Genomic DNA, 19,175 nt, shown 5'->3' with positions numbered 1-19,175 from the left:
TGGGGTTTGAAGCTAAGATCAGCGTTGGACTATTGAAACCTGCACAAAGGACACAACCTTGACAGTATTTGCTTGGCCTTTTGAAACCACATTAGTGGTTATGAAAGGAAATGTTCTGCCAGAGCTGCTGCTTTATAATCTTCTAGAAACTGTCTGAAGAGTCTTTATTTATCAGCTCCTTAAAGTACATAATGAAAATCTCTTATGTGGCTAGGATGGGAAGAGAAACTCTTACGTTTGCGGAATGCTTTTTCAATTTCAAGAATATGCACATTTTTCACTTCTCAGCAAGCTTGTGAAATAAGTAGCATTATCCTTCCTTGCATCTTTGGACTTCTGGTCAGTAAGGAGCCCACAGGGTTGAGGATCAGCAGTTAGTGGAAGAGCTGATCCCACAGCCTAGGTCTCTGGATTCTGGCTGTACAGGTAAGCCCTCAGTTAGTATGATCTGTAGGTTCTTGGAAACTGTGATTAGAAGTGAAGCACTGTGTAACGAAACCATTTTTACCATAGACTGATACAAATAAGAGTTAAGTTTCTATTGTGTATTTTTGGTCACAAAAATATCACCTAACTTCTAAATAAAGACTGAAACACTTCTAATATTAAACATCGAGATAAATGTGAGCTATACATGCATTTAAGAAAGACGAATGAAAACGAGAAAGATCATTCTTTTCCAGCCCACTTCTTCCAGTTCAGGGTCATGGGTGGCTGGAGCCTAGTCATACAGCTCAGGGGGCAAGGAGGGAACCAGCCCTGGACAGGACCCCTCCCATCGCAGGGCACGTCACACTCAGTGGGGCACGTTCTTTTCTCATCGCTGTTGAATGGATTGACATTATTTGAGGACCTGCTGTACTCGGAAGCATCCTCTCTCATTGTGGTGATCCGATCAAAAGGAGGTCACGAAAAGGCTACGATCCTACCAGATCCTGCCTGGGAGCCTTGGCGCTGCAGGGCCTGGCCCTGTCTGCCAGCCCCTCCCCAACTACACTGAAGCCAAGTGGGGATGCTTTCTGTGCGCGTGGACAATGATGTATCACTGGGCTTTGTTCCCTTGAATAGCTATTCTTTGCTGGTAAGAATTGTAGTTATTCTTGTATCCTTTTAAGGGAAGTGTAATTATATTTGCCTCTTGCATACATTTAAGTAGCTGCTCATCTTTGGAATTGGATGTTGAATTGTTCCTCCATCTCATGCATGGAGCTTACAAAATGCTGACAGTTGCTGTAGAAACGGTATCTGGCAGCTGTGGCATAGTTGGAGGTTTGTGCACCCAAAAAATTCCTTTGTAGGCCTTGGCAAATTAACATTTTAAAAGCTCATTATAAATTGGATAGTTAGCTTTAAGAGTAAGAAACAGTTGGTGTTTTGTCACCTGACAGACTACAAAAGGGTTCTTTTGGTTCTGAAAAACCACTTATGTATCGTGTGAATTTTTGCAGGTAAAATAAGTTTTCCCTAGGAAATAGCAAACTCCTGTCATCCCATAGCTTTTAGGTAAAGTGGGCACTTGAGCCAGATGGGGACTACACACCCTAAACTTTACTCAGTTTTTGGAACAAGCGGTTGTAGTTGGTCACTTAATTTAGAAATAAACACCAGGATTACGATTCTGACACTTTGCTTTGATGTTTCCCCCCATGACCAGATGATACTAAGCAGAGTGGGAGAAGAGTTGTGGGCGATGTGGCATTCGGTGAGGCCAAGGAGAGGGCGGGCTTCATCACTCCTGTTCCTGGCGGCGTCGGGCCCATGACAGTGGCAATGCTAATGCAGGTGCGTTTGAATAAAGGTTTCTATAATAGATCTAGGAAACGGGTAGCATTCAAGTTACTGCTCTTCTCTCCAAGTAGAAATGTCATAAAACCTGCTCAGAAGCTAAGGAAGGATATGAATCTGTGGAAGAAAAAAAAAAGGAATGGAAGAACAGAGAAATAGAATCGGTCATATGAGTAGAGGAAAGTAGGGAAGGCACAATTCTCCTTTACTGTGGGATAACTTAAGGAAAAGAAAGTGCAAACGCTGACTTTGCTAAGTAGGATTTGGCTTTCCTGCCCTTTTTAACCCACACCAGCTGATTTGGGAAGAGGCAAGCAGCCCAGAATGGAAGCATGTGAATAGATAGACCGTGAAGGTGTTCGTTTTGATTGCACTTGTGTTATCCAGAATTAAGAGTTGAGGTGGAGGTTAAAATAATCACCTTTCTTAGGTTCCATTTATATTTTGTTTTTGTTTTTTTTAGAGCACAGTAGAGAGTGCAAAGCGTTTTCTGGAGAAATTTAAGTCAGGAAAGTGGCTGATTGAGCATAACAAGCTTAACTTCAAGACACCTGTTCCAAGGTAAAAATGAAACTTTACAGGTTTAAAACTTTGTGGGTTGTTGATTTGTAGCCATGGCTACACGTATCTATACCCCTTCTGAAAGTACCATCAGTGGTTGGGGTGGGTCATTACTGGGCTGGGATTAATACCTTCCATGAATAAAGATGGATTCACCATTCCTGTATTTCTTTTAAGTGACATTGACATATCCCGATCCTGCAAGCCGAAGCCCATCAGTAAGCTGGCTCGAGAAATTGGTCTGTTCTCTGAGGAGGTGGAATTGTACGGTGAAACCAAGGCCAAAGTCCTGCTGTCGGTGCTGGACCGCCTGAGACAGCAGCCCGATGGCAAATACGTGGTGGTGACTGGGTGCGACTTTTATTCATTTGCCATTCAAATCTTAATATTAATCCTGATTATTATTACCAGGGGTTGCATTTGCACTTAGCATGTATGTGTGGAGGTTCTTTTACTTTGGTCTTAGCATTTTCACAGGTGTTTTTATCTAATTTGATCCTTACAGCCACCCTGTGAGGTCAGAGTAGATTATAACTTTCAGAGATGAGAAAATTTTAAGTTATTCATCTAGTAAGTGAAAGAATTGAATCTTAAAACCTGGTCTTCATATGGAATTGCTTTTTCTTAACCCCAAATTCATGAATTTGTTAGCTCTATTGAGCATTCATTTTTATTGCTTGGCTGAAATACATATAAAAGCTAGTTTTTGAGACTAGGTTGAGAAATTTAAATCAGAGTAGTGTCTTTCTACAAGGTAAAGTGTATTTCTCCTTACAGTGAGAACAGCTAAAGCACAGCAGTGTTTTTTAATTTAAAATTGGGGGGAAGTTACAACCAAGACTCCTAAGACCTTTTTCAGATCTTTCGTCGTATTATTCAGGTTAAGAATCATTCTCTGGGATCTGTTAGATCTGACTTAGTGATTCACATCAATTTAATCCCCCTGAATGGAATTTTCCTCTTTTGCTTTCATCTTGAAGAATAACTCCAACGCCTCTGGGAGAAGGGAAAAGCACGACCACAATTGGGCTGGTGCAAGCCCTCGGCGCCCACCTCCATCAGAACGTCTTCGCGTGTGTGCGGCAGCCTTCTCAGGGCCCCACCTTTGGAATAAAAGGTATCAGTGGGACCGTGGGTGGCCAGAGGACACCTGCCTCTCCCTCGGTCTTCTCTGGCCCTCTTGACCCATGAATGCTCCCAGGGTCCTCAGCTTTTTAGACGTTAGCAGTGTCTTCCTCACACCCACCTGTCGTGGTGCTTTTGCTGAAGGCTTTCATCAGATCACCCCAGCTCCTGCTCCTGCTGTCGCTATATGACACTACACAGGGATTCCTAGGATGAGTACTATGTAGGCAGAGGTGCTTTTGTATGACTAATAGTCAATTGTCACGCTAACAATAAAGGTAATCAGTCACCATGCTGACTTTCTAGAGACATCGACAAATCCTACAGATTTTTCACCCTGTGGGAATAAGAAAAGCCTACTCTAGTTGAGTATGTGCTTTATACTACCTTTTGTGCTAAGCAGTTTATGCGTATGATTTTATTTTCTAATGTAAGATAGTATTATCTCCATTTTGCAGTAGCAGTAACTGGGACTTCAGAGGCAACTGGGTCAAAGGCACTATTCTTAAGTACTAGAGTGGGCCCCCATGTCTATTTCAAGCTCTAAAGCAACACCATCAACAGTGTTTCATCTGACTGCTTGAAAACACGATGTCAATAATCATACTTCACCTTCAGTTTTTATAGCTGCAGTGCTTAGACATGTTCTTTTAATTAAAGTTATTTTTATCAATTATAATTAAATACAATCCTATTTGCTTGGAGATAGGGCATCGCATATTTTGCTTGTTCTAATAATTTCTACTAATGTTAATTCGGGGTACCATCTTTGCTCCTTTGCCTGTTGTTTTGTTCTGTTTCATAAATGTGCTGACTTAGCTCTGCTTTTGAGATTGTCTTAACTCTCTTACATATGAATGAGCCTTTTTCCTTGTTCTACTTATTGACCCCAATATCCTCCTTTTCCTCATATCACAATTGCCCACTTTTCATTGCATGGTCTCTGCCTCACCAAAGAAATAAAATTTAAAAATCCATCTCAAGCTGACATTTATCTCACTGATAACTTGAAACCTGGATATTTTTTTGACTGGCCTTTGGTTATTATTTCAGATATGCCAACAAAAATCTAGCAGTTAACCTGTTTCCTAATGTGTGTCTCCTTCTTAGGAAGAATTGCAGTCTCTGTGTTTGGTGTGTATTTTAAATATTCCCCTGTTTAAAATGCCAGAGTAGTGTTTATGAGAGTGGAAAATTGAACAGGTTTGCCTTTATGTAACTGTAGGCTGGGACTTTTAACAGATGTTAGGCATCTCGGGGGACCTGTTTCTAAAGTTAAGTCGGTATGTATGTGTTCATATTTTTGTTAGACTCAGATTTCACTTGAGAGGCTGTTCAGCACAAGAAAGACCCGAGTGTTTCAGCTTGCAGAAGAAAATTAAAGACACTGGTCAAATCTGTCCAAACTGTAGAAAGTAAATAAATAATATGTGTAGCAGTTATGAAACCGATTTCGTTTCCTCTGTGTAGAAACATGCCTAACATGAGCTTCACCCTTGACCTGTCCTCTAGGTGGCGCTGCAGGCGGTGGCTATTCTCAGGTCATTCCTATGGAAGAGGTAAAGTGTTCTGGGATTTGGTTGACTCAGACCCTTTATTATGGCTTTTCCTTCCAGAAATTAAGCTTTATTGTAGAGGTCTTAGTGGACAAATGATTTATTTCTCAGCAGAAGTGACACTTAAGGAAAAAAAAAATCTTAATTTACAAAGTTGTGAAGCAGCTTAGTTTTTTTGACATGACAAGGACTTCAAAGTCTGGCTTTCGGGTGGAATTAATAATTTTAAGCAAGTGATCAAATGAAGCATGAGATTGACAAGAACCAACATGGAGTAAATTCAGAGTAATAACTGCAGAAACAGGAACAGTGTATAGGCATAGAGTTGGGTTGCTCCATTGTACTCCTTGCTCACTGTTTAAAGGACACGATAGTGCCGTCAGTAACTCAGTGTTGCTGTTGATCCCGATGGTATGGTGTTTGTTGTTCCTGGACATGTCACTTAGGGGAAACCACAGTTTCTTCTGAAGACAGTAATTTATGTATTCAAGATCTGCCCGTATCGGGGGTTTGTCCACTAGCTGTGCTGCCATCAGCTGTCCATTGGCTTTGACATGGGATTGATTTGGTTGGAATAGAATGGATGTTGGAAAGTTAGAAGACTGATGTGGCTTCTGCTCTTTCACAGTTTAATCTGCACCTCACTGGTGACATCCACGCGATCACTGCAGCTAATAACCTCGTTGCCGCGGCCATCGATGCCCGGATGTTCCATGAACAGACTCAGACGGACAAAGTAGGCACGGAGGCCCCATGGGCACTTTTGAAAGGGTTCAAGCACCTGAATTAATGTTGGTCCCTTGGGTGCTAGTGATACAGGTAGCAAAGCAGTGGGGTTTCTTTCATTTAAAAGCCCTTTTCCGCCCTAACTGGTTTGGCTCAGTGGATGGGGCGTCGGCCTGCAGACTGAAGGGTCCCAGGTTCAATTCTAGTCAGGGGCATGTACCTGGGTTGTGGGCACATCTCCATTGGGGGATGTACAGGAAGCAGCTGATTGATGTTTCTCTCTCATCGATGTTTCTGGCTCTCTCTCCCTCTCCCTTCCTCTCTGAAAAACCAATAAAATATGTTTTAAAAGTAAAATAAAAGCCCTTTTTCTCCTTTTCTTCCAGGCTCTCTTTAATCGTTTGGTACCATCAGTAAATGGAGTGAGAAAGTTTTCTGATATCCAAATCCGAAGGTTACAGGTAAGCTTTTCCCTTTTCATTTTTGATATTGTATGACACTGAGTAAATGATAAGAGGTAGAAATCTCCTTAGAGTCGTCTATTTTGGGTAATGTTTCCTCCATAACCAAGATCATAATCGACATAACAAAGATTGGCAGTAGATGTTATTTCTCATTTACCTATAAGTTATAATTGGTTATCCTGAAATAAATAAAGCACTGACCACCTGCCCTCAGCTACAAAAGCTGACACCTCCTTTGTAGCATGGATAGGAGTCAGGAGGCCAGCATGGCAGCATAGCGGCTTCTGAAGTTTGGATCTCTGCTCTTCCCAGTACTGGGACTTTAAGCAAGAATGATTATTTCTCTATTTATCTTGAGTTTCTATAAAAAATAAATAGTCATCAAATATACACTATACCAATAAATAGTCATTAAATATACACTATACCAACAACATAGCCAGAAATCTCACTCCGAGGTATTTATCCAAGAGAAATAAAAACTTGTGTTCATACAAAAATATGAATGTTTTTAGCAACTCTATTAAAAAATCTCCAAAATTGAAAAACAACCCGAAGGTCCTTCAGTGGGTGAGTGGATAAACAAACTGGCACATCTATATATACACTGAGTGGCCAGATTATTATGATCTCTGAACACATAATACACTGGCCACTCAGTGTATAGCCTATATAATAAAAGGCTAATATGCAAATTGTCCCCTCGACCAGGAGTTCGACCAGCAGGCAGGCTGGCCAACCGCCCATGTCCCCTCCCCCTGGCCAGGCTGGCCGGACCCCACCCATGCACGAATTCATGCACCGGGCCTCTAATATATATATATACAGTATAAAAGCCTAAGTGACCAGTACAACTAGATGACCAACCAATAGCTATGGTGTGCACAGACCACCAGGGGGCAGTTGCTCAATGCAGGAGCTGCCCCCTGGTGGTCAATGTGCTCCCACAGCCAACCTCCTGTGGTCCCTTCCCCTGGCTGGCTGATCCGCCCAGATGGCCCGATAGCCATCCAGGCCAAGGGACCCCACCCGTGCACCGGGCCTCTAGTCTTACAATAAAAGGGAATGAACCATTACATTCCTTGTGTGTGTTATCAACAGTAGTTATATTCTCACTTTATTTTTAATTTTTACAACTTGATATTTTGATGCTGTAAGAATAACACATGGAGCTCCCCTTTACCCAGAAGCATTAATTATTTACATTTTACTCTACTTTACAGTTCTGTCACTGTTTATGCATGTGTTTTTTTCCTAGACTTAAGGAAAAGTGTATTTTACATAGCACAATGTTCCTTAGCTTACTTTGTTTTATACCACACATACACACCAATCCTATGCATCAGGTAAGACAGTTATTACTCTATTTAAAAAAGAGTTGTGTTATATGAGGCAGCAAAGTACCATGGAAAGAGCCAGCAACTTTTAATCTTGCCTTTGTTGGTGGATCTTTCTGTTAGTTGTAGGGTGGTGCTGGACTAAATTTTTTTTTTAATTGATTTTGTTTTGAGAGAGAGGAAGGAGGGAAACAGAGACAGAGAGACAGAGAGAGAGAGAGATCAGATGTGACAGAGAAGTACCAATTGCTTGCCTCCCATACGCACCCTGACCGGGGTCTCAAATCTAGGTTTGTGCCTTAAACAGGAATCAACCCGGCGATCTTTCGGTGCATGGGATGATGCTCAACCAACTGAACCACACTGGCCAGTTGTATTATTTTTTTAATCTGAGCAGAATTTTAATGATTTTTCAGAGAAGAGGGATTTTCCCAAACACATCTGAATTTACCAAATTACTGATCCCATTAGCTATGTTTTCTTTTAAGCACCTTTCTTTTTTTTTTTTAATTTAATAAATCTTTATTGTTCAAATTATTACAGTTGTTCCTCTTTTTTCCTCCCATAGCTCCCCTCTACCCGGTTCCCACCCCACCCTCTGCCCTTACCTCCCCCCCACTGTCCTCATCCATAGGTGTACGCTTTTTGTCCAGTCTCTTCCCGCACCTCCCACACCCCTTTCCCCTGAGAATTGTCAGTCCACTCCCTTTCTATGCCCCTGATTCTATTATATTCACCAGATTATTCTGTTCATCAGATTTTTTATTCACTTGATTTTTAGATTCACTTGTTGATAGACATGTATTTGTTGTTCATCATTTTTATCTTTACCTTTTTTTTTTTCCTCTTCTTAATACCTTTCAGCATTTCATATAATACTGGTTTGGTGGTGATGAACTCCTTTAGCTTTTTCTTATCTGTGAAGCTCTTTATCTGACCTTCCATTCTGAATGATAGCTTTGCTGGGTAGAGTAATCTTGGTTGTAGGTTCTTGCTATTCATCACTTTGAATATTTCTTGCCACTCCCGTCTGGCCTGCATAGTTTGTGTTGAGAAATCCGCTGACAGTCGTATGGGTGCCCCCTTGTAGGTAACTCACTGTTTTTCTCTTGCTGTTTTTAATATTCTCTCTTTGTCTTTTGCTCTTGGCATTTTAATTATGATGTGTCTTGGTGTGGTCCTCTTTGGATTCCTTTTGTTTGGGGTTCTGTGTGCTTCCTGGAGTTGTAAGTCTATTTCTTTCACCAGGTGGGGGAAGTTTTCGGTCATTATTTCTTCAAATAGGTTTTCAGTATCTTGCTCTCTCTCTTCTTCTGGCACCCCCATAATTCTGATGTTGGTACGCTTGAAGTTGTCCCAGAGTCTTCTTACATTATCTTCAACTTTTTGGATTTTTTTTTTTGCTTTTTGCTTTTTCGGTTGAGTGTTTTTTGCTTCTTTGTATTTCAACTCTTTAACTTGATTCTTGCGATCCTCTAGTCTGCTGTTAGGTCTCTGTATAATATTTTTTATTTCAGTCAGTGTATGTTTAATTTCTAGTTGGTCCTTTTTCATATCCTCTAGAGTCTCGCTAAATTTATCGGCCTTTTCTAGGAAATTCTTGAAAAACCTTATAACCATGGTTTTGAACTCTATATACAGTCGTTTGTTTTCCTCCATTTCTTTCATTTGTGATCTCTTTCTTTGTCTCTGCATTTTCGCTGCTTCCCTGAGTTGATAGAGTAGCTTTGTGTGCTAGGTGTCCTCTAGGGCCCAGTGGCTCAGCCTCCCCAATTACCTGAGGTGGACACTCTTGATGCACCCCTTTGTAGACTGTGTGTTCAGCCTTGTTGTAGTTAAGTTTTGATTGTTGTTGGTATCACTGGGAGGAATTGACCTCCAGGCCAATTGGCTATGAGGATCAGCTGTGTCTATGCTGGGAGAACTTCTATGCTGGAGACACCCTTATGAGACAAGACTTGAAAAATTGCAAAAGCCTCTGTGCTCAGCTTGGATGGGGCGGAGTCTCAGGGTGGAGCAGACAGCCTTGGTTTCCCATCAGCCCTGCCCTATGAGGCCCCTGGGTCTCAGTGTCCCTCGGTAATCGCTGCAAGCACCTCTGAGAGAAAGCCGCCCTCAAGTTTCACCTGCTACCAGACAGTCCAGTTTCTCCCCAAATGAGTCAGAGTTCCCGGAAACTTGTCCAGAACTGGAGTTCAGCACAGTCGGGAGCTTCCATCTCCCTCCCGCTTTAGAAAGCCAGCCACACACTCAGCCTCCCGTGCATTCAGCAGTCAGTCCTCTTTGCACGCGCACACCTCCTGACCTCTGCCTTCCACAGCTCCCGAGTCTCAGTGTGCTTTCTCTTTTCCTCACAGTCCAGATTCCCCCCGAATGAGTCTGGTTTCCCAGCATCTCGCCCGGGACTGGAGTTCAGTGCAGTCGGGAGCTTCCTTCTCCCCCCTGCTTTAGAAAGCCAGCCACGCACTCAGCCGCCTGTGCACACAGCCGCCTGTCCTCTCCACGTGCAAGTCTCTGTACCTCAGCCTTTTGCAGCTCCTCTGAGTCTCAATGTGCTTTCCTCTTTTCTTCTAGCTGTAGAATTTCCACTCAGCCAGCTTTCCTGTAGTTCTGGATGGTGTCCGTTTTGTCTTTTAGTTGTAGTTTTGATATTGTTGTACGAGGCAGCAGTTTAGGTGTTTACCTATGCCGCCATCTTGGTTTCTCCTTGGCCAGTTGTATTTTAATAGCAAACTTACAGGAACAGCACAGAAGACAGATACTAAAAACAGGTACTTGCATGTAGGACAACTCAGAAAAGTACAGTGAATGGATGGAATCTACTGTTTGATAAAAAATGCTACAAACGCCATTTAGTTGTCATCAATAAGAAATGTACTTGTTTTTTAAAAATCCAAATGCTGGCATTGTCCAGAAAAATTTAAAAGGTTTATTTATATTGTTATAAAGTTGAACTGCTAAAACTTGTTCACTGAAACATTTTGACTAGCATTAATGCTTTATGTCCCCACATTTATATTAAAAAATTCACACACAAATGAAAATGGAAAAACTGCCAATAGATTAATATTTAAATGACCCTTTAAAAAGCTCTAGGATTTGCCCTGGCCAGGTGGTTCAGTTGGTTGGAGTGTCGTCCTGTACACTAAAGGTTGCAGGTTCAATTCCCGGTCAGGATGCCTACTTAGGTTGTGGGTTCAATGCTGGGTCAGGGTATGTACAGAGGCAACTAATTGATGTTTCTCTCTCACCTCAGTGTTTAGTTGGGCTGCTCAATTGTCTGATTGAAAAAGCTTTGCACCTTGCTTTTCTTTTCATTGTGTTTGGGGTTATTGAATTAGCCACAGTGCTTCTTGGTCACTGCTTATTTAGGGATAGGTTTAGGAAAATGCCTCTGGTGCTCAGTTATTGGGACAAACATGTTAATTTATTTTTAAATCCTTACCCAAGGATATTTTTCCATTGATTTTTAGAGAGAATGGAAAGGGTGTGGGGCAGAGAAACATCGGTGTGAGAGAGAGACATTGATTGGTTGCCCCCTGCAGGACCTCCGACCGTGATCTTGTCTGCAATCGAGGTACTTGCCCTTGAATGGACTTGAACCTGGGACCCTTCAGTCCGAGGGCTGATGCTCTGTCCACTGAGCCAAACCAGCCAGGGCCAGACATTTTAATAATATTTTGTGCACATGTGACTAGTAAATCAAGGCTTAGCAAAAGGGATCATAGTTTTCCCTTCTGAATTTAACATGGTTTTATTTCCTAGAGGGGACCCTATCTGGAGATAGGGAATCAAAAATTTTTTTAATTTATTATGCTTTTGTTCAGTTTGTCTTAACATTATGTTTTAATTTTACTGCCTCTTCAGAGACTAGGCATTGAAAAGACCGACCCTACCACACTGACAGATGAAGAGATAAACAGATTTGCAAGATTGGATATTGATCCGGAAACCATAACTTGGCAAAGAGGTATAAGAGCCATAAACACGCCCCATCTGCTTTGGTTATACTGCACACACCACTCCCTCTGTAAGGGTTAAAATGTGAAGCCTGGAAGCTTGTATATTGATATATTTTTTTAAAATATATTTTATTGATTTTTACAGACAGGAAGGGAGAGGGATAGAAAGTTAGAAACATTGATGAGAGAGAAACATCGATCAGCTGCCTCCTGCACACCCCCTACTGGGGATGTGCCCGCAACCAAGGTACATGCCCTTGACTGGAATCGAACCTGGGACCCTTCAGTCCACAGGCCGACGCTCTATCCACTGAGCCAAACCAGCTAGAGCGATATTTTTATGGTTAAAACATGACCAAGATTGTGACTTACTCATTTCTCTGCCCACCTCCATCCATCTCTCTCCTTATTAGCTGTACTCAAACCTCCTCTTCTTGGGTAAGTTGGACGTTTGCTGGCTATTCAGTGTTGACTGGAGTAAGGGTGGTTTCAAAGAAGTTCATGCATAAACCAAAAATAACATTTTGCAAGTTTTATGAAAAAAATTTTACTGTCATGAAGTAGAGAAATTATGTTCAGTCACTTCTTGAATCATGTTGCTCTTTATTCTCAGAACCCTTGTCCTGCATAAGCGGCTTGATTTTCCTTGTAGCTCCCTAGCTTGCCTACTCAGTTTCACCTCATTTTATGATACTCTGTTATAACAAAGTAGATAGCCTTCAAGGTTCAGACATGCAATTTAGTGAGCGAGTTGCCTGGCGTCACTGCCATATGTTGCTTTTCTCTATGTACAACTAGCCCATCTTCAAGTTTTATTTTGTACCAAGAGTGCATCCATCTACCCTGTATCCCTGCTGGGAAGGAATTTTCATCATCATGCGGAATGCAACTGACAGCCAATTTATTGACTGTTTGTGATTTTCATTGGCTCAGTAACTGTTGCTAGCTAATGGCATTTTTAAGATGACTCTGAACATATAAAAACACACGGATGTTTCTTTTTTTTTTTGCTTCAATAGCTTTAGACAGATAGTATATTTTATGAGGAATAAGCTAAAGATCCACTTTGAAAATTCAGTATCTCATTCACTTTTCCTTTGCTTTAGTGTCTAATTTATGTTTTCTAAGAAAGCAAAAGCAAACCAGGGCGGGGAAATGGATTGTACCTGTTTAATGGCTATTTTATAAATTAGACACAAGGAACTTGACACTATATATATATATATTTTTTTTTTAATATATTTTATTGATTTTTTACAGAGAGGAAGGGAGAGGGATAGAGAGTTAGAAACATCGATGAGAGAGAAACATTGATCAGCTGCCTCCTGCACACCCCCCACTGGGGATGTGCCCACAACCAAGGTACATGCCCTTGACCGGAATCGAACCCGGAACCCTCCAGTCCGCAGGCCGACGCTCTATCCACTGAGCCAAACCAGCCAGGGCTATATATATATTTTTTTTTTTTTAAAAAAAGGATACGCTTTAACAACATTATATCCTTCGTTTATCAAGTGGCGGCGGGGGGCCGGTGTTTGAGTGTGTGTCCCTCTGCGTGCTGTACAAAACTGCTTTGGGTATTTATTAGTTTTTATAGAAAATAATTTTGCATGTTATCAAGTGTCTTAAAAATGCCTCTTCTCTTTGACCCATTTAGAGTGTAATTAGCGCATTGTTGTTCCCTTTTTTTTTCCTTTTTATTGATTTTACTAGAGGCCCGGTGCACGAAATTCGTGCATGGGGCGGGGGGGAGGGGTGTCCCTCAGCCCAGCCTGCACCCTCTCCAATCTGGGACCCCTCGAGGGATGTCCGACTGCCCGGTGGGATCGGGCCTAAATGGGCAGTCGGACATCGCTCTCACAATCCAGGACTGCTGGCTTCCCTACTGCTCGCCTGCCTGCCTTCCTGATTGCCCCTAACCACTCCCCTGCCAGCCTGATTGATGTCTAACTGCTCCCCTGCCAGCCTGTTTGCCCTCAACTTCCCTCCTCTGCAGCCTGGTCACCCCTAACTGCCCTCCCCTGTAGGCTTGACTGCCCCCAACTGCCCTCCCTTGCAGGCCTGGTCCCTCTCAACTGCCCTCGCCTGCTGGCCTGATCGCTCACCACTGCCCTCCCTTGCTGGCCTGGTCCCTCCCAACTGCCCTTCCCTGCTGGCCATCTTGTGGTGGCCATCTTGTGTCCACATGGGGGCAGGATCTATGACCACATGGGGGCAGCCAACTTGTGTGTTGGAGTGATGGTCAGTCTGCATATTACTCTTTTATTAGATAGGATAGAGGCCTGGTGCACGGGTGGGGGCCAGCTGGTTTGCCCTGAACGGTGTCCCGGATCAGGGTGGGGGTTCCCTTGAGGCGTGGGGTGGCCTGGGCGAGGGGCCTGTGGTGGTTTGCAGGCTGGCCACACCCCCTGGCGACCCAAGCGGAGGCCCTGGTACCTGGGGTATATTTATCTTCTACAATTGAACTTTGTAGCCTGGAGTGGAGCCAAGCCTCCTGCTCGCTCCGTGGCGGCAGCCATTTCTGTTGGGATTTATGTGTCTTCTATAATTGAAACTTTATAGCCTTAAGCAGAGGCCAAAGCAAGCCAGGGCTGCAGAAGCTTGGCTTCCTCCATTGCCGGGGGCAACCCTAGCCTCCTGCTCTCTCCAGCTCTGTGGCTGCCACCATTTTTGTTGGGATTTATTTATCTTCTATAATTGAAACTTTGTAGCCTTAAGCGGAGGCCTGGGCCAGCAGGGTGTGCAGAAAGCTTGGCTTCCTCCATCACCGGGGAAACCCAAGCCTCCCTCCTGCTCTCTCCGTGGCTGCAGCCATCTTGGTTGGGTTAATTTGCATACCCTCTCCTGATTGGCTTGTGGGCGTGGCTTGTGGGTGTAGTGGAGTGATGGTTGATTTGCATATTATTCTTTTATTAGATAGGATTGGGGTGACACTGGTTAACAAAATTATATGGGTTTCAGGTGCACAATTCCACAACACATCATCTGTACACTAGTATTGTGTGTTCACCACCCCAAGTCAAGTCTCCGTTTTGTATTTTGTTATTGTTTGACGCGTCATACAAAAAAACAAACAAAATTGGAAACACACTAAAATGTTACCAGTAATTTGTCCTGGGAGACGGAAGTAAGACTAGTTAGCTGATTGATCTTCATCATGTTTTCCAAGGGTATACAGTTGGATAGATATTCTGTCATCTGAATGGAGATTATTCTTCTCAGTAAGCTGAAGGAAAGAGCAGGTCTGTTACCCAGCATGCTTCTAAGGGCATTTGCCTGACCCTGCGTTTATGGCCCTTTTGTTTCTCAGGATGGTGTAAGATCAGTGAGTCATCCCACAGAGCAACATAGACCTCTGCCTTTTGAAAAACTTGTGGCCTGCTGTTTTTCTTGTAAGCTCGAATATGCTTTAAAACAGGTTCCAGATTTCTAGTTGTTTGAGTTATCTAGACAGAATAAAATCAAGCCAGTTCACATTTTTTTCTTTAAAAATAACTCCTGTATACTTAATGTATATGTACATCATGTCTTAATTTGAACCCATAGTCTAGCTTTGCCATCAGTTTTGAAATCAAATGTTAATATACAGGCATTAAGTTGGACTTGTTGCTCTACAACTTGGCTGGTTCCTTTAGCTTTATGGTCCTTTTACTAACATTGTCCTGTGTCTTCCCTTTCTACTGTAGTGCTGGATACCAATGATAGATTCCTGAGGAAGATCACAATTGGACAGGCTCCAACGGAGAAAGGTTACACACGGACGGTAACTATTTGTTCCTTTCTAAGCAAATTAGTTCTAATGAGCCATATCCTTGTCCCTTCTTTCCTCCTCCATCCGCTCCCACCGACTGGTACTGCCAGGTGCTTTTCTGCCTGTTCCTTTTAAAATGGAAGTGAATAGGTGTGTGGGATTGAGCACTCCTGACAGCTTTTGCAGTAAATCCTATGTGTCACCTGTGTGTTTTCCCCCCGGCATTTTTTGCTGGAGGTGGAGACCCAAGTGTATATCAGTGCGCACAAATTGATTAAAATTGTGGCCACTTTGCAGTATGTCTCTTCGGTGTAAGAGCTTCCGTGTTGTATTTTAGGGAAACCATACTACAAGCTGCTTTCACAGGATTGTCCTATTAGAATATTTATTTTGAAGATTTGACTAATCAAGGTCTTGGAATAATTACAGTTTTTTTCTGTTGAGGAGAACTGTTTTCATTAAGTTGTTTCTGTGTTACTGTTATTCTACCCATTTAAGCTTTCGTTTAAGCTGTGGATGCAAACAAGGATTACTTTTGCAATTCACTGTTGTGGTTTAACGAAGTTTTCCCTGTTGTGTCTCTTTCCTTCCGAAAGACCCAGTTTGATATCTCTGTGGCCAGTGAAATCATGGCTGTCCTGGCCCTCACCAGTTCCCTGGAAGACATGAGAGAGAGACTGAGCAAAATGGTGGTGGCATCCAGCAAGAAAGGGGAGCCCATCAGTACCGAGGACCTGGTGGGTACCCCACGTTTGGGCCAGTGATGCACCTGTGTCCTTTGTCCCAGGGTCATGGCAGTTCCAAGTAACAAAAATTATGCTGCAATTAACGAATAAATTTAAGATGATTTTGTTGCTGACAAGTTAATTAGGAAATTTATAAAATGTGCTTCATGGTGAGTAAATAGGTAGTATGTTCCAGTTATAGACCATAGGTTTCAGATGGTTTGAGCAACATATTCAACCTGAGAGTATTCACAGAAGTGGCTGTATGGCTTCAGTTTGCAGAGGGCACCAGAGTCAAGTGAGGCCCTTAGTTGCTGAGCTTGGGGTCATACCCTGGCCTCTCCCCATGATGCCTCCCTACGCAGAGGCCACTTGTCATGAGTTTGTTGGCCGCCACTGTATCCACGCTGATAAACACACTGGAAATAATTCATTATCCAGTTATCTGATGATCCTACAAGGCTAGTTCTCTACTTCAGATTTATTTCTGAAATGTCTGCATGATAATATGAGGTTTGAAATGAGATGATCTTATAGATTAAATTTCTTAAATTGACTTTAGAGAGAGGAAGGGAGAGAGAAAAACATCAATGTAAGAGAGAAACGTCAATTGGTTGTCTGTTGTATGTGCCCCAACCAGGGACCGAACCTATAACCCAGGCATATGCCCTGATCAGGAATCCAAACAGCGACCCTTCGGTGCATGGCACAGTGCTTCAATGAACTGAGCCACACGGGCCAGGGCTAGATTAACTTTTTAAAGGTCTGTTTGTGTTGACATACACCAATATGGTTGGCCTATGATTAAGCAAGCAATATGTCAGATGAACTCATTCCAATGAACCAGATCCTTGGGGGGAAACATTAACATCCTCTTTTCACAGTTAATATGTATAAAAAAAGAAAACTATTTTAAATTTTTACACCCAAAGCAGAAACTCATAAAATTTAATATAAATGGGGTCTATAGTTTTATTTTACTTCATCACCAGTTTTTTCAGCTATGGTTGGAGGGCTTAGGAGAGGGGCCTGGTATTTAAGAGTTCGTATTGAATTCCTGGGTAAATTCTTAGTTTTTGCTTTGGGAAACATTGACTTTGGTTTGTGGCCACTTCTCCGCAGACACAAAGTTACAAATAATTCAGTACCCAAAGAACTAGCATCTGCTTGTGTAAACTAGTCTAAAATGGATTCCCCTCGTCCATCAGCAACAGAGCTTGATTGAGATGCTAGTTTCCAGAGTTACGCTTTTTCCAAGAATCACACGTGAATATCATTTTTATTCTAGCTGTTCTCTCTGCTTAAAATAACTGGCAAATTCAGAGTATATCCAGAAAAAAATAAATAACTGAATAAACGAATGGTCTAGTTCAGGTAGAACTACTAATTGATCTAAGACGGCTAAAAAAGGAAGACCTAAGAGTGCTGAATTTTGGGTGAGAAGGTTGGTTTTTTGCTGGTCGGAGTCGACACGTCGCACCTTTGTTTCACAGGGGGTGAGTGGAGCGCTGGCCGTGCTCATGAAGGACACCATCAAGCCCAACCTCATGCAGACACTGGAGGTGAGCCGCGCGCCTCCGCCTTCCGGAGTCAGTTCTCTGTGTCCACGCTTTCCTTGGGGAGTCCAGACTTTTCCGCCTGCTCGTCTCCCCCCGTTCTTCCTCGATGTTGCAGTTGGGACATTGCTGTCATAAAAGAGGCAGCTTCATATTTAACTCTTTGGGATGTGTTTCTTTGGGATTCCAACTAACTTTCCTCTTCGCTATGGGATCCGTTTTGAAGCAGGATTGAGATTCACTGCCGTGGTTTCCACAGGGCACTCCAGTATTTGTTCATGCTGGACCGTTTGCCAACATCGCACACGGAAATTCCTCTATCATTGCAGACCGCATTGCACTCAAGCTTGTTGGGCCTGAAGGATTTGTAGGTGAGTATTTTTGCACAGTCGGTGAATAGATGGTTTTTTGTTTTGTTTGTTTTTAACATCACGGGAGCTGGGATAGCATTTTTACCATTGCTTTTCTCCTTACTTACAGTGACGGAAGCAGGATTTGGAGCAGACATTGGAATGGAAAAGTTTTTTAACATCAAATGCCGGTATTCCGGTCTCCGCCCTCACGTGGTGGTGCTTGTTGCCACTGTCAGGGCTCTTAAAATGCACGGAGGTGGCCCCACGGTGAGGATCATGAGTAGGAAGAGTCCGCCCTGGTCGGTTGCTCAGTGGTTAGAGCATCAGCCTGCAAACTGAAGAGTCCTCGGGTTCAATTCCCAGTCAAGGGCACATACCTGGGTTGCAGGTTTGATCCCTGGCCCTAGCTGAGACTCGTGTGGGAGGCAAACAGGCAACCAATCTTTCTCTGTCTCTCTTTGCCTCTCCCACTCCCCTCCCTCCCTCCCTTCCACTCTCTCTAAAAGTCAATGGAAAAAATATCCTTGAGTGAGGATTAACAGAACAAAACAAAACAAAAAAAAGAGTAGGAAGAGTCTGATTGTCAGGAATAATCTGAAGGCTGAAGGGAAGCTGCATGGCTGTGCCTGTTTCTTCATTAAGCAGCTCTTATCCTCATGGTTAATAGGGTGTCAAAAGCAAGGGATGTTCAGGCAGCTCTTGCGCTAGCCTCTTATCACTCGTAGGCACCACCAGCTCTCGGCATTTTCAGAGGGCTGAAATGGCGTCATGGCCTACCTTTCTGAGGAAAACATCTGATAATATCTAAATGCCTCCCAAGGACATGTGCTTGCTATTCCCTCAAAAAAATTCCTTTATGGTCAGACTGTTCTTTTAAAATCTCAGTCCCATTTTCCTCCAAAGAGTGACACTGGCAGCCAGCCAACAAAACGATTGAGCTGAGAGGTCAGCCCTTCTGGAGAGATGCATGCTGGACGGGACCACCAGCATCTTGGAGTGGGCGGGGGGAGAGGGAGAAGGGTAGAGATGCTCGCTCGCTCGGGACTGCCTGTGGTAATGCAAACAGTTTAGGACTGGGTTATTTCAACTCCAACCTGAACTTTGTGTTTTCTCGAGTCTCTATTGGTTGGAAATTTCACCTTACATTCTGTTATTGTAGCGCCTTTCTTCAGCGCCTGCATGTGAAGACATGGTGCTGGTGTTCAGAAATCACTTGAAGAATTCAATTCCTGTCCTAGGAGCTGGTCCTCTGACTTGAGAAAGAAGACCTCCCT

At 43.0% G+C, this 19,175-nt stretch overlaps 1 protein-coding gene across 1 annotated transcript in view; it reads left to right on the top strand.

The window, feature by feature from the left end:
- MTHFD1 (methylenetetrahydrofolate dehydrogenase, cyclohydrolase and formyltetrahydrofolate synthetase 1) overlaps nt 1-19,175 on the top strand; it is a 62,663-nt gene that overhangs the window by 29,321 nt on the left and 14,167 nt on the right. Inside the window, exons 9-21 of the mRNA XM_080656308.1 lie at nt 1,655-1,782; nt 2,249-2,346; nt 2,524-2,697; nt 3,327-3,463; nt 4,984-5,030; nt 5,656-5,763; nt 6,140-6,214; nt 11,422-11,524; nt 15,203-15,279; nt 15,864-16,004; nt 17,486-17,554; nt 17,808-17,919; nt 18,029-18,168. Coding sequence (XP_080512434.1) covers nt 1,655-1,782; nt 2,249-2,346; nt 2,524-2,697; nt 3,327-3,463; nt 4,984-5,030; nt 5,656-5,763; nt 6,140-6,214; nt 11,422-11,524; nt 15,203-15,279; nt 15,864-16,004; nt 17,486-17,554; nt 17,808-17,919; nt 18,029-18,168 — 1,409 coding nt within the window. The remainder of the gene's footprint in view (nt 1-1,654; nt 1,783-2,248; nt 2,347-2,523; nt 2,698-3,326; nt 3,464-4,983; nt 5,031-5,655; nt 5,764-6,139; nt 6,215-11,421; nt 11,525-15,202; nt 15,280-15,863; nt 16,005-17,485; nt 17,555-17,807; nt 17,920-18,028; nt 18,169-19,175) is intronic.

This window comes from Plecotus auritus (genome assembly GCF_963455305.1).
Source record: "Plecotus auritus genome assembly, chromosome: 1".
In the NCBI taxonomy this organism is placed as follows: Eukaryota; Metazoa; Chordata; class Mammalia; order Chiroptera; family Vespertilionidae; genus Plecotus; species Plecotus auritus.
Note: the sequence above shows the minus strand (reverse complement) of the source record. Positions and strands in the feature narration are given on the sequence as shown.